The sequence below is a fragment of the Scaptodrosophila lebanonensis genome, unplaced genomic scaffold (genome assembly GCF_003285725.1).
Source record: "Scaptodrosophila lebanonensis strain 11010-0011.00,11010-0021.00 unplaced genomic scaffold, SlebRS2 tig00000238-arrow-arrow-pilon, whole genome shotgun sequence".
In the NCBI taxonomy this organism is placed as follows: domain Eukaryota; kingdom Metazoa; phylum Arthropoda; class Insecta; order Diptera; family Drosophilidae; genus Scaptodrosophila; species Scaptodrosophila lebanonensis.
In genome coordinates, this window is record NW_022060625.1 from 299,808 (window position 1) to 315,882 (window position 16,075).

General features: G+C 45.2%; 1 protein-coding gene across 2 annotated transcripts in view; it reads left to right on the top strand.

The window, feature by feature from the left end:
• The window catches only part of LOC115630050 (tyrosine kinase receptor Cad96Ca), a 216,022-nt gene that overhangs the window by 146,781 nt on the left and 53,166 nt on the right, over nucleotides 1–16,075 (top strand). For both annotated transcript variants that reach the window (XM_030526682.1, XM_030526681.1), the window contains exon 8: nucleotides 1,224–1,332. In XM_030526682.1, the coding sequence (XP_030382542.1) occupies nucleotides 1,224–1,332 (109 nt within the window). The remainder of the gene's footprint in view (nucleotides 1–1,223; nucleotides 1,333–16,075) is intronic.

Sequence of the window (16,075 nt, forward strand, 5' to 3'; positions counted from 1 at the left end):
AAAATATAAAATAAAATTGATTTTGCCGAAAAAACCATTTGTTCTGTTTTTTTTAAGTCCTGTTTACCTTGGAACGCACCTTGTACTTTATAGATTCAACTCTGCCATGCCACACGTTGTAAAGACCCCGGAGATGTGGAACCCATTAGTATTCGTAGATGGGTCATAAGCTAACATTTTTGGATCTGGCGATACGTCCTACGTAGGGAGGACGCATGATTCTGAGTTTCAAGAAGAAATCCTTAACGCAACTGCTGCAGATAACGGTAGATGTGCCATGGCTTGGCCTGTATGTCGGCTACTGGTACAGAAAAGTTAGCTTTTACTGAGGGGTATGATAAATGAACGTAATTTCCTTCAGATTATAACGAGAATATCTTGAAAGTGCCAAAAATGTGGACTTACAGTCGAACTTTCGGATTTATCAAACTAATTGACCAAAAAGTAGTATAATCCGATCCAAGAGACTGTGAAACCGGCCCCAATTTGTTTCTTCGCTGGCGATGTTGTCAGACATTAATATTAGTACAATTTTATGGGGCTTCATACATAAAGACAGACGGACGGACATATCTAATTCGATTTCCCTTGTCATGCTGATCAAGAATATATACACTTTATGGGGTCGGGGATACTTCCTTCTGCCTGTTATATACTTTCCACTAACCTAATATACCCTTTTTACGCCATGGGTACAGGGTATAAAAACGACCACAACGATGCGTTAAGAACTGAATAGCCGAATATTATATTAGAAGTGACTCAAAAGTTGGTGATATTGATGCAAAAATGCATTAGAGTCGTTGTAGACTATAAGGACTTTTATTTAAAATATAATAAAAGGAAAAACCTATTGTAAATACGAAAAACTAAAAAACTACCTGCAAAAAAAAATAAGCTGTGGCATAAAAATATGCAGTATTTTTTGGTTTTTAATGTTTAAAGTATTAAATTGTCATTTATTGTTTTATAATAGTTTCGTTGTTACAGACGTCCATATAAATAAATAAATAAATATGTACTGCATAAAATGAGTGAGCCACTGTACTTCCACGCGGAGATATGTCGATTTTAGTTCGGTGGAGATATGTCCTTTTCCAGCATCATATCTCCACGCTGAGATATGTATGATTGCATTGTTTGATATTATTGCAACAAACCTACAAAATATCTGTAGAAGAGAATCAAATAAGTGTTCATCAATTATTTTTTGTATTTTCTAGTGGACACTATGGAAACACACACGGAAAATCAAATATTCTCACTTCAGGAGATTTAACGTCATTCATGTACCAAGTAGCTAAAGGAATGGATTTTCTAACATCACGCGGAGTAAGTACATATAACTGCGCATATGAACTCATGCGACGAGTGCTAATTTTCAAACAACAATTTTATTAAGACCGAAAAGGGATTCTCTTGACAAAACTAGTTTGCTTACAGAAATTCGTCAAAAGGAAAACAATTGTAGAAGACCATTGTTATATACATATAAAACTAGAAGGTCTTGCCCGTCTATGCTGGGCTCAGTATTTGTACTTACAACTATAAGTTTATTTACTATATGATATTTCTCTTCCGACACTCTCTAAAGTTCCTAAAGAGTTCATTTCCCACATAGCAAATTACTTTGGTACGATTCGAGAGCTAGGACATAAAGTACATAAAGGAGAGAATTTACTAAAAGTCTCCGAGATATAGGCGATTATACGAACGGCGCTACGGAAAAACGAAAAAACACAGTATAAAAATACTACGCAGTTTATCTTGTATTCTTTCTCAGATTAAATAAACCAAGCTTAAAGTTAATCGGATTTCTAATTTTCTAAAACCACTTCTTAGTGCTCACCCACACTTTGATAGGAAACTTGTGTCCAAATTTCTTCTTCTTATCGCTTACCATTTGGGCTGTGCGTTGCTGTACTTACATACACACCACACAGTTGAGCAAGCCCGACAGTGAAATACCCTGTACCCAGGTAAACTTCCTACAATTAGGTATATGCCTCGCTACCAGAAGGAAAAGGAAGAAGAAGAGGGAACTTAATGCTGCAGGTTGTGGGCGTAGTACCAAAGTGAAATTGTTTCGCTAATAACTTTTCTTAGAATTAACCGATTTAAATTAAATTTAAAACAAAAGTCCATAATTATAAAATTATGCAAAATGATGTGTGCACAATTTAGTTAATGTAGCTTTTGTAATGTTGACGGTTTTGACGAAATTCTGTAAAAAAATTAAATAAACTCGCTATTTTATATACATTCATATGTATATGTATGTACATACATTTTTTTTTTTTATTTCCTTTGTACTCCACTTGGGAGCTTAGGGCTACTACAAGGACATTTTTTTCCAATCTAAACACTCTAACTTCTAGCCGTCTGTCTGGCTGTGTCCCATGTGGTGTTGTTGTTTCTGGGAGAATTCCTGAAGGGTGCATCCGCCGCCAGGTTGTCGTCTTTTTTAGGTCTGCCGATCCCGTCTGCTTCCTTGGGGGTTCCAGCGCCATCCTTGACATCAGGACATCGAAGTAGTGGGAGTCCTTTTTGGATTCAGTTGTCTTGTAGTAGTTTCCATAATCATGTAGTTGTCAGTCGACCTGGTGATTGGCCAGATGCGACTTATCCCAGTGGTGGGGCTGTCACCTGTCGCCGCCGGGGAGATGCGTCTTGGGGGGTTTAACTATTGTGCAGTCCAGATAGCGTGGATGGATGTGTTTTTAGGTGGATAGATGACCACGACGTTGAAGGCTTGAGTTTAGGAGGGTTTTTCGAGAGGAGAAAATTTAGGTCATGCTCTCGCCATGAGTGGGGCTCGAACCCACGACCTCTTGTTTGGTGTGCGCATGCGCTATCCACTACGCCACCGATGTATGTACATACATACATACAAGTTAAGGTCACCCATATGATGGGTTACCTTTTAGTGTTATATTTATTTATTAAATTTCTTTGTTTTCATACTCTTTACTATTTTATTGTTTGTTGGTTTTAAGGTCATTATGTCTCATTTTGGAACCGATAGCCTACTTAGATTTACTTGAACTAGTTATGAATTCCTAGGTCGAAAATTTAAGTGTCCCTAGGTGTTCGCGTAAGAGGAGAGCGTACTGTCCGTCGGTCGTCGGCTGCCGACTTTGAATTCACCACACCGGCGACCGCCTAGCAGAGGCTTAGAATAAGTTTAGATTAGGCTTAGTTTTTAGTATTCGCACTAGACTGAAAGTGTGAAGTCAGCGCATTCGCGCCCCCAAATCGACTTAAGTGAATTTGTGAAGTTTTTAGTGAAACAATAAACAACACCAACACCAATCAACCGTCTTACGAATTTGGTACCGACCGGCGTCCACCCCCCTACATTTTCATTGGTCCTCCGAGCCGGATTTCATCTGCTGCACCTCCAACCATCATCCTCGTCTTGTGCTGCTTTGAAGTCCCCCCAGCTAGCATCGGTGGATTTAAGTGTTAAGTACCATCTGTAAATTATCCATTTACTATTGCTAAACCGCACTGTCCAAGCGCGTTCCGAAAAAAAAGCAATTTACAAGTGCAAGTGCCAGTGCAACCGAAAGAAAGGAAAAATTGTAGCGGCTTATATGTAGCTTATGTACATATCTTACTCAAGTATACATATGTACATATAGATATATAAGTCGCCATACTGTTTTTCCCGCCTTTGAGAGAGAGACTCCCACGAACTTCGAATTTCCAATTCAAACTCGGCCGTGTTGTAAGGTCCAAAGGTCTTAAGTGTCAAACGTGTATAAGCGAACATATTGTGTTGTGCCTCAAACCCAACTGTGCCAACATATGAGTGTTAATAAGTGCACAATTCACATAGGCATTTATTAATATTCAATTCCACACATAATTTGCCTATACACGCTTAAGTTAAGACACTACACACGGAGCGCCTAGTATTATTTATATTTCTCTCTTTCATTTATCCAACCCGCGCACTGCACTGGTACAATTTCCGCAAATAAACCAACTTATTTATTTACCTCCGCATTATTATATTGCATATAAGTTTTTTCCCAAATCTTTAGCAACATTATTATTCACACAGCAACATACATACATACATATATGTACATACATATTTTTTGGGCTTTTGTCGTTTGTGTTGTTTGCTAAACTTTCCAGCGCTTAAGATAAGCCGGCTCCTCGGCTCATCAATATTTTCACCACGCCTTCGCTCTTCGGCCGTTATTAGCGCTCTCTGGCGCTCACACCCACACACATACCCACACAAAAACGTCTCGCTGCAGCAGTGCATTGGCAGCGTCAGTTTGAGCGCAGCTGAAACAATAAGCGTGTAGACTGACCGCCAGCTGTTCCTCTTCGCAGCGTTTATGCATGCGCATACCCTATACGGACCGGGTGTTGCGATTTTTATGTATGCTCCTGCCCTTGCAATTTTTTTTTGAAAAAAAATATTTTTTCGTTTTTGTGAATTCCTCAACTAATTGCGTTCTGTGGCCCACATATACATATATTTGGACATCATCGTTGGATTTTTTTCGGCACTTGGGCAAAATTTATATTTTATTACATTTAATTTTGGGTCCAATACCAACCGTAGCGCCGCCCAACATAGTCAGTCCAAGTCCGTTTTTCAACGTTTACTATGCCAGCAGGGGATCAGGCTAAGGCTTCAGAGCAACAGAACATAGCCGATCCACCTTCCACGCCAGCGCTAGCTACTTTAAGCGTTCCATCCGCCTCAACATCAAGGGCCAGTCCCACTCAGCCGCTCGCATCAAGCGCGAATTCCAAGGCTTCTGTTTCCGAAGCCAAGACTGCTCCTACTGAGAAAAAAAGGACAAGGTCCGTATCTCAGGAGTCTAGATCGACCAGCCAAATGTCGCTCAATGCCTTCCTCCTCGTGAGCGACAGATTAAGCGCTTTCGAGGCTACGATGTCCGCCGCCTCAATATGCGAGTCATCCCTGTATATCCTCAATACCCGCCGAGACCAAGTCAAGTCGTTATGGGCACAAGTAGAACAGGAGTGTGATCAATGCACAAGATCACTAAGTGCGTTGGCCACTGAAGAGAGCAGGCATGATCTTGCAGTAGTCCTGAAGAAGTACGAGCACTGCTATCTGATTTATGAAAGGTGTGCCGCCAAGCTCAGCGAGAGCATTGACAGCCTTTCTGCCGCCAGTAAGCCACCTAGCCAGCCCTTGCTGTCACCTCATCTTGCGACCAGCAACAGAGGCTGCTCACTCCCTCCGGTCGACATTGAAGTTTTCAGTGGCGATCCTTTACGGTGGCCTACTTTCCGTGATTTGTTCACTGCGGTTTTTATTAGTAATCCGAGGCTCACTCCCATTGAGAAACTCTTCCATCTCAATGCCAAAACTGCTGGAGAAGCAAAATCCATTGTTGCTAAGTCCCCGCTCACACATGACGGCTTTGAGTCCGCTTGGGAGAATTTAAAAGAGCATTTTGAGAATAAAAGATTGTTGGTTAATAGCCAGCTCAAACTTTTGTTCGGCCTTTCCACAATCGGCCAAGAGTCTGGAGCAGCTGTCAAAGGCCTTCAAAGCACCATTCAAGGGTGTCTTACTGCTCTGGAACATTCCAAGGTAAAAACCGAAAACTGGGACCCTATTTTGTGTTTTTTCTGCGAGCGCAAGCTTCCCAAGGTCACCCGAGGCCTGTGGGAGCAATCCTTAAAAAGTAAAACGGAAATTCCAAAATGGGCGGATCTCAACACGTTTTTGGTTGAACGCTACCGTACCCTTGAGGCAATGGACGACGAGAGGTCGGCGTCCAGTTTTCAGGACCAAAGCCATTCCAAGCCTCAGAGAAGGGACGGGCCGCCTAAGAAACTCAATTCATTCGAGGCAAAGATTAGCGTGAAACCACCTCCATCCAACAAGGCCAAGCCACAGGCATGCAACATATGTTCCAAGGAGAACCATGCCATCCGAATGTGCCCTCGTTTTCTGGCAATGTCCATCACAGACCGGATTGCCTGCATCAAGCACAACAAACTGTGTCTAAATTGTTTTGCGAGAGGACATCAACTACGAGAGTGTAGTAGTGTGCACACCTGTTTTACGTGTAAGGGGCGACATCACACTCTACTTCATCGTGCCTCCCCTTCGTCTGTTGTGGCATCCAGTGTTCCTCCGGCTGCTCAGTCCTCCACTCCACAAATACAGTCCACATCCGATAGCGAAGCAAGGGTTCATACTTATTTTGTTGCCAGTTCCCAAAATGTCCTGCTGGGCACCGCCTTAGTTGACATTGGTCATTTGGGTACAAATTACACAGCGCGAGCCCTGGTCGATTCCGGATCAGAGGCTACATTTATTTCCGAGCGACTTTTTAATCGTCTACAGCTTCCATTCCAATCGGTGCAAGCCCAAGTTTCGGGCCTTAACCAAGCTGTATCCGCCCAAGCACACAAGCTCTGCCATTTTACGCTCGCATCGCCAACTAAACCAAGGTTGCACGTCGAGACCTCAGCCTTTGTAATTCCGCAATTGGCAGGAAATCTTCCCTCGTACACCATTCCTCAAGATCGCTTGAGGGACCTGCCAAATGCTCAGCTGGCTGACCCCATGTTCCACAGAAGCTCGCAGATTGACGTGCTGATTGGCGCTGATATCCTCCCATCCATTCTTTTAGGCGGCTTCCAGAAGAATATTTGTGGCACTCTCCTTGGGCAAGAATCGATTTTCGGCTGGATCCTAAGTGGTCCAGTGACCCAGAGCCCCGTGCAGTATCTCGCTTCGTTTTTCACTCACGTGGCGGTGAGCCATGACGGCACGTTAGAAAATCTTCTCACCAAATTTTGGGAGGTGGAGGATCTTCCAAGCAGAGTGATGAAGGAATCTGATGCCGTATGCGAACAAAATTTTGTCCGTACTACACGAAGAGAAGAGAGCGGCAGGTATGTGGTTACCTTACCATTCAAGGATCCTGATCACATTGACCTGGGGCACTCCCGATCCATTGCTCTGGCTCAATTCCTGAAAAACGAGTTTCGGTTGAAGAAGAACGTCTCTCAGAAAGAGCAGTATGACTCAGTGGTACAAGAATACCTCGATCTGGGTCATATGCGACAAGTCACTCCCGATACCGCATCCGCCAATTTCTATCTGCCTCACCATGCCGTGCTCAAGCCTGACAGTACTACTACCAAGGTTCGGGTAGTTTTCAACGGCTCAAACCCTTCTTCTAACGGCAAGAGCCTAAATGATGTCCTCCATTCAGGTCCGGTTTTACAATCCGATCTCACCATGCAAATTTTGAAATGGCGTTTTTTCAAGTATGTGTTTAGCTCCGACATCACGAAGATGTATCGCCAGATTCTTGTAGATCCCAAACACACGCCGTTTCAAAGAATTCTTTTCCGCAACCAAGATGGTGATCTTTGTGACTACGAATTGAGCACAGTCACCTTTGGTATAAATTGCGCCCCTTTTTTGGCCATTCGAGTCTTACAGCAACTTGCCAAAGACATCCACACACAATATCCGCTAGCGAGCCAAGTGATCTCCAACTTTATGTACGTGGATGACGTACTAGCGGGGGCACATACAATCCACAGCGCGGTGGCGATCATTAATGAGCTGCGGGAAGCTCTGGGCACCGCTGGCTTTCCTTTAAGAAAGTGGACGTCTAACAATCGGGAGTTGCTACGAGATGTGCCTCGTGAGCACATGCTGTGCGTTGATTTTCTGGATCTCGAAGATGCCAGCACAGCAAAAACCTTAGGAGTCCGTTGGAAAGCCACAACAGATGAATTCTTCTTTATAGTTCCCAAGGTTGAACTACAATCCTCCTATACAAAGCGCGAGGTCCTTTCTCATGTCGCTAAGCTGTTCGATCCAGCGGGCTGGCTGGCTCCCTTTATCCTGCGCTCGAAGATGTTCATGCAAGAGCTTTGGCTGAGCGAGATCGGGTGGGATGACCCGTTGCCTCCTCGGTTGCATCGTCAATGGAACGAGCTCCTGCAAGAGTACCCTCAAATTAACCACATCCGCGTACCGAGATGGCTTAATTATGAACCGCAAGCATCCTTCCAGTTCCATGGTTTCTGTGACACCTCCCAACGCGCGTATGGAGCCGCGCTTTACGTCCGGGTTCAATTCGGCAACGATGTGCGAGTGCATCTCCCCACAGCCAAGACGAGAGTGGCTCCGGTTAAGACCGTGTCCTTGCCACGGCTGGAACTGTGCGGTGCTGTCCTTTTGGCTGATATGGCTGCAGCCGTCCTGCCGAATCTCCCCCTTAGCAGCTACGACACTTTCTTTTTGACGGATTCGACGATTGTGCTGGCCTGGCTCAGCAAGCCAGCTTGCACTTGGACGACCTTCGTCGCCAATCGGATTGCAAGGATTGCTTCCGCCGCAGAGAAGTGGTCACACGTGCGATCCGAGCACAATCCGGCGGATTTGGCAGGCCGCGGTACGTCTCCGCAGGACTTGTGGTCAAATACCTTATGGTGGCATGGCCCTGATTGGCTCAAACACCCTCATGCAGAATGGTCTCGTTTGGGTCTCCCGATGCTTGACACCGACATGGAGAAGCGCACCATTAGAAGCCATTTTGCGGAAGTGCCAGCAGCTGCAGACTTCCTCGAACGTTTTTCTGACTTCGGCAGAGCTCTTCGGGTCACAGCGTACGTTCTTCTTTTGAGCCCACGATGCCGGAAGGCACGTCCCCAACGGCCCAGCGAGCTTAGCAGCACTGAGCTGGTCGAAGCTCAACGGGCCCTCATCATATGCACTCAGCGAAGGGAGTATCCGAAAGAGTTCCAATCCTTGGAGAAAAAGCAACCGGTGTCCTCGTCAAGCTCAGTCCATAATTTGAATCCCTTCTTGGATGAACACGGGATCATGAGATCGTGTGGTCGATTGGTGGCCTCTCGGACATTGAGCTATGATGAACGCCACCCTATTGTGCTCCCCTACAGTTGTTGCTTTTCTCGTCTCCTGGTCTTGTTCACTCATCGGCTTTCTCTACATGGAGGAAACCAACTCACAATTAACCTCGTCCGATCTAGGTATTGGATCCCGAAGCTGCGGGTCCTGGTCAAGTCTATTATCAACTCGTGCAAGGTGTGCCTTATCCACAAAAAGAAGCTCCAGACACAGTTGATGGGAGAGCTACCAGTACCACGGAGCACTTTCTCTCCGCCATTCACCCACACTGGTATTGATTATGCCGGCCCCTTCGAAATTAAAAACTATATTGGCCGTGCCTGCCTCATAACGAAGGGATACGTCTGCGTATTCGTTTGCTTTAGCACAAAAGCAATCCATTTGGAGGCGTTTTCCGATTTGACGACCGAAAAGTTCCTGGCAGCCTTTGCACGTTTCGCTGCTCGACGGCGATGTCCAACGCAAATCCAGTCCGACAACGGCACGACCTTTGTCGGAGCGGCAAAGGCGTTGGATCGTGATTTCCTTGAGGCGACACGAGCTTGCATAACTGCATCCTATCCTCAACAGATCCTCTCCTGGCATTTCATTCCACCCGGTGCTCCACATATGGGTGGTTTGTGGGAGGCCGGTGTCAAGAGTTTCAAAGCTCTGTTCTACAAACACACCTCCGGTGTTAAATACACATTCGAGGAGATGTCCACGCTGCTCTGCAAGATTGAGGCGTGCCTTAATTCACGCCCAATCTCTCCGATGTCCGAGAACTCCAGTGACCTGCTGGCTCTTACTCCAGGTCATTTCCTGACCGGTGGCCCCCTTCTCTCCTTGGCAGAGCCAGAAATCCAAGAAGACGCAGTCTCCATTGTCAACCGTTGGCGTCGTCTCAAGGCGTTAAACCAACAGTTTTGTTTTCGTTGGAAAGACGAGTACCTGAAGGAGCTCCATAAGCGCAGCAAGTGGCAACAGCCCGCGCGGAATCTCCAATCAGGTGACATGGTGGTCATAAAGGAAGATAACATTCCTCCCAATGAATGGCGCCTGGGCCGTGTTCAAGACACATTTCCTGGCTCGGATGGCAGAGTCCGTGTAGTCGAAGTTCGGACTGCACGAGGCACCATCAAAAGGCCCATCGTTAAATTAGTCTTCCTTCCGTTCGAGGACAGCTCCACTGTCCAATGACTAACATTCCCAACGTCCGTTTCCATGCATAATTTTTTAATGTTTTTCCTCGCTTTTTCGTGCAGCTCTTTTCCCACAACCATGGCACCTCACAAGAACGGGTCGCACGAGAGCAAGCGTCGCATGGGAGTGGATTCGTTCCGCTGCCGAGTCTGTCGGGGAGTCCATCCCCTCCGCAAGTGTCAGCGGTTCCTGCGGCTTAATGCGGAAAAGCGGCTTAGGGCAGTGCTCATTAATCAGTACTGCCCTGTAAGCCGCATCAGCGAATCCTTCGCCAAAGGCCTGAAGCTGGCCAGTGTCCCGATCGGTGCCGAAAAAGCCTGCTCAGCCTTTGTGCGCTTCAAGCACAGCCCTTCCACCGAACTGGAGGTGATCCTGAAGGTGGAGGCCAAGGTCCAGTACCGGACCCCCTCGGCTGCAGTGGGCGAGTCGGTTCGGCGCCACTTCGCGCATCTGTCACTGGCGGACCCCAATTTTGACCGGCCTTCCACGGTCTTCCTGGACTTCGGCGCTGATGTGTATCAAAAAATCATACAGCAAGGGCTGCTGCCGGGTCAAGCCGAAATCCCCGTCGCTCAGAACACCCTCTTCGGCTGGATCTTGTCCGGCTTCTGCAGCGGCTAAGCGCTTCCCAAGCCGTCCCCACGTTGTTTTGCAATGTATTGCAAGGGGGGCGGAATGTTCGCGTAAGAGGAGAGCGTACTGTCCGTCGGTCGTCGGCTGCCGACTTTGAATTCACCACACCGGCGACCGCCTAGCAGAGGCTTAGAATAAGTTTAGATTAGGCTTAGTGTTTAGTATTCGCACTAGACTGAAAGTGTGAAGTCAGCGCATGCGCGCCCCCAAATCGACTTAAGTGAATTTGTGAAGTTTTTAGTGAAACAATAAACAACACCAACACCAATCAACCGTCTTACGAATTTGGTACCGACCGGCGTCCACCCCCCTACATTTTCACTAGGTCTTATAGTCTCCAAGATACACACATAACGCATCTTTGTGCAAAGTTTGGTGTCTCTACCTCTTATAGTCTCTTCCTAGCTCTTACCGTTTGGGCTGTGCGTTGATTGCACATAGCTTTTCGCGTCCCGATTTTCCACTGGAAAATCCCTATAATGCTGGCCTCAGGAAAAATAGCCAGGTATACAGTTTTTCTTGTATTCTTTATGAGAGCATACCAACTAAGATTGAAGTTTATCGTATGAAAATTGTAGATTTCTCATACAAACGTTGGAGTCCGTCTTGCCCCTTTTGGAGCTCGAATTTTCCAAAACTGTAGTGCTCACTTTTACTGTAAGAGCGATCTTGTGTCCAAATTTCAGCTTCCTAACTCTTACCGTTTGGGCTATGCGTTGATTGACAATCAGTCAGTCAGTCAGGACAAACTGTTTTATATACAAGATGTGTTCCAAGGTAAACAGGACTTTAAAAAAAACAGAACAAATGGTTTTTTCGGCAAAATCAATTTTATTTTATATTTTATTCAATACAGCTTTTTGCACGCTCCAAAAGCATGTCGAACGAGTGTTTTAGCTCGTTGGCCGGAATGCCCGCCAGTATGCCGGTGCAACCGTTTTGAATGGCCTCTACGTCTGCATAACGCTTTTCTTTCATGGGCAAATGCATTTTTCCGAAAAGGTAGAAGTCGCACGGTGCCATATCAGATTCTGAGCAATTTTTGGTCGTCAGTCAATTTGTGCCGAACAAACAATGCACACACCTTTCGTAAGCCCAAATGTTCGGTCAAAATGCGATAAATCGATGTTTTGGAGATGTTCAATTCCATTTCCATCAATTTTAATGATGATTTCGGCTGATTTTTGATGAATTCACGCACAGTTTCGATGGAATTTTCGGTGATCACGAATTTTGATTGGCCCACATGTTGATCGTCATTTATGTCCTCACGACCACTTTGAAAACGTTAAAACCACTCGTGCACTCTGCTAAGGAATAGGCAATCATCGCCATAAACTTGTTCCATCAATTGAAACGTTTCGATAAAAGTTTTACCAATTTTAAAACAAAATTTAATGTTGGCTCTTTGTTCGAAGCTCATTTTCGCACTGATAACCCAAACATACTGACACTTTAAACGCAATAACTTCACTTCCAATTGATGAAATGTCATGAAATTCTCACTGGACAATCCATAAAGATAGCAGATTCTAACGCACCAGGGATGCGCTAGATTCAAAAAGTCCTGTTTACTTTCGAACGCACCTTGTATATTGAGATTTTTATAGCATGTACCCAAAGGGGAAAAGGCTATACTAGTTTTGTGCGAATGTATGTAACACACAGAAGGAGGCGTGGAATTTCTTCGTTAAATTTTGAAATAAATTTTGGTAGGTACATCCAGTTAGTGATTATGTGTCCGTGTCAAGGTTCATCACGATGGGTCAATTCTGAAGAAAGTTATAGCCATAAATAAAATCGCTGCCCATGCGCAGCATGCAGCTCTGCCCGCAGCGCTGCTCGCAACTGTTGTTGTTGCTGCTATGGTTCAACTTTGTGATGCATACATACACGCATATAAGCACGCATAGACACGTGGTGTAAATGTATGCTATTAAAACTGAACATAAACAGGTCTTCTATGTATGTATTAAATAAATTTTCTTTATTAATTTAATTAATTAATTAATTTTTTTTTATTAATTTATTTTAAAATCTTTTTTTTTTTAATTTTGTTTTTTTGTGGAGAGTACAGGCTATTTTACTGTCGGGCTTACTCGACTGTAGCGTTCTCTCCTGTTTTATTCATCATATGCATAAATTATTATTTAAACGCACCGTGCATTATTTAACCAAAATTTTAATTTGTTGTTCCCCCTTTGGAAAAAGCTGCGTACCTCCTTGACTACGCGGTTCTTTCTTTTTTTTCTTTTGTGGCCATTACAACCGGATGTCGGTTTTAGCCGCGTCGAGTAATCCTCGCCAGCGTGTTCTGTCTTGTGCCTGCTGTCGCCAATTGGTCACACCAAGACTATTTAGTTCCTGCATAGCTTGGTCTTTCCATCGCCCTCTTCTGCGTCGTCCACCAGCAGAGTCCGAATCGAATACTTTTTTGGCTGGAGCACTGTCCATCCATGCGGACGACATGACCTAGCCAGCGCAGTCGTTGGATCTGAATGCGCTTCACTACATCAATGTCGCCGTATAGCTCATACAGCTCATAGTTCATTCGTATTCGATACTCGCCGTCAACGTTTAGGGGTCCGTAGATTCGTCTCAGGATTTTTCTCTCGAAACCTCCCAGTGTCGCCTTATCAGGTGTTGTTAATGTCCATGCTTCAGCGCCGTAAAGAAGCACAGGCAAGATAAGGGACTTGTAGAGGGTTTGCTTAGTGAATCGAGAGTGTGATCTACTCATGAACTGTTTACTTAGCCCATAGTAGCACCGGTTGGCAAGGGTTATCCGACGGCGAATCTCCAAGCTGACGTCATTGCTGTTGTTTATGCTGGTCCCTAGGTAGACTAAATCCTCTACTACTTGAAAGTCATATCTATCTATAGAGACATTGTTTCCAATACGCCGCGTCTGTCTGCTTGTAGATAGGAAGTATTTTGTCTTGTCCATGTTTACCGCCAAACCCATGTTTTTCGATTCCCTCTCAATTTCTGTGAAAGCTCCGCTCACTGCGCGTGCGTTTGTGCCAATGATGTCAATATCGTCGGCATACGCTAGCAGCATGACACTTTTATAAAAAAAATAGTGCCTGCCCTATTGACATCGGTCCTTCGCAAAATAGTTTCCAGCAGAAGATTGAAGAAGTCGCACGATAGGGTATCACCCTGTCTGAAGCCTCGTTTGGTATCGAATGGTTTAGAGAGGTCCTTTCCTACCAAGACGGAACTGCAAGAGTTTCTCAACGTCATCATACAAAGCCGTACTAGCTTTGCAGGGACACCAAACTCAGACATGGCTGCGAAAAACTTCGTTCTATCAGGCGAGTCGAAAGCGGCTTTAAAGTCGACGAAAAGATGATGGGTGTCGATTTGTTTCTCTCGGGTTTTCGCCAGGATTTGTCGCAATGTGTATATCTGGTCTATTGTTGATTTACCAGGCCTGAAGCCACACTGATAAGGTCCAATCAGTTCGTTTATGTACGGCTTCAGTTTATTGCACATTACGTTAGCAAGAACCTTGTATGCGATGGGTAGAAGGCTAATTCCGCGGTAGTTGGCGCAATTTGCAGGATCGCCTTTTTTATATATGGGACATAGTACACTAAGACTCCAATCGGGGGGCATACTTTCCTCCGACCTTATTTTGCATAAGAGCTGATGCATGCACCCGATCAGCTGTTCGCCGCCAGTTTTGAACAGCTCGGCTGGGAGTCCATCCGCTCCTGCAGCCTTGCCATTTTTCAGCCTGGATATGACTGAATAAACTTCATCATAGTCGGGTGGCAGTATGTCAACGCCATCGTTTGCGATTGGAGATGCTAGAACTATTTCTCTGCCAACGGAGTTTTGGTCGTCTTCACCTGCTAATAACTTAGAGAAATGGTCCCTCCAAAGTCTTAGTGATTCCTTCACATCTGTTACCAGATTTCCGCTTTCATCTTTGCAGAATGTTGGCCCGGGCTTGTAACCTGCGGTAAGACGCTTTACCTTGTCGTAGAATTTTTTGGCATCTCTTCTGCTTCCATACATTTCTATCTCCTCTTCCTCACGCCTTTCTTGTTCCCTTTTTTTGTGTCTAAAAAGGCGTCTCTCATTCTTTCTCTTCTCCCTGTATCGCTATATAACAGCTCGCGTCGCTGATGACTGTAGGGTTCGTTGGTACGCGGCGTTTTTCTCTACCGTTGCTCGGCGGCACTCATCATCATACCAGCAATTTCACTTGGGGCGGTAGTAGCCTACCACCTCTCTGCTAGCGGTAGCGAGAGAGTGCGAGATATTACTCCACTGTGAGCATATTGTTTCGGGTTCGGAGGAGGTGCTTCGGCGAAGCAGATCCGAGAGTCTAGAGGTGAAGGCGTTAGCTACCGTTTGTGATTGCAGCTTACTGACGTCTAGTTTTCTTCGTGTGCCTACCTGTGCGTTATAATGCACACTAAGACGGGTGCGTACCTTGGCTGCTACAAGGTGGTGATCCGAATCAATGTTGGCTCCACGGATCGTGCGAACATCTAGCACACTAGATACATATCTTCCGTCAATCATCACATGATCGATTTGGTTTCGGGTCTGTCGATCAGGGCATAGCCAGGTCGCCTTGTGGATGTCGAGATGTTGGAATCTGGTGCTACTAATAACCATATTCCGGGCCGCCGCGAAGTCAATCAGCCTCATTCCGTTATCGGACGTGTTGACGTGTAGGCTGTGTTTTCCGACAGTTCCACCAAAGATACCTTCCCTTCCAACCTTGGCGTTGAAATCACCAAGTACGATTTTGACATCATGTTGAGGGCAGCGCTCATATAGCATGTTCAGGCGCTCGTAGAATATATCTTTGATGGACTCGTCTTTCTCTTCCGTCGGGGCATGGGCGCAAATAATGCTAATATAGAAATATTTTGCCTTGATGCGGATTGCTGCCAGTCGTTCATCGAACGGTATGAACCTGGAGACAAGATGTCGCAGCCTTAGATTCACAGCAAATCCACATCCGAATTCGCGCTTTTCTATATGGCCGCTGTAGTAGATGTCGAAGGTAAGATAACGTTATCACCTGCCCCGCTGTATATCTCAAAACGGTAAGCATAACCAAAAGAGACGCTGCTGCCAAGAAAAGTTTGCTTGGAGCCCCAAGCGTGCGTCAAGGCACTCATCACTATTTCACTGCTACTACGCACATATTTAATATATTTGCAAAATGAAACTTAATTTTAATGGTAAATAATAATACCTTTGAAGAAAAAAATTTTGAATGGGATTGATCTGATAAATTCACTTCTATTAACAAAACAAACTACACCATGTGCCAGATCAAATTTTACTGGGGAAAAACATATGGCTTGTGCAGATCATATTATAAGT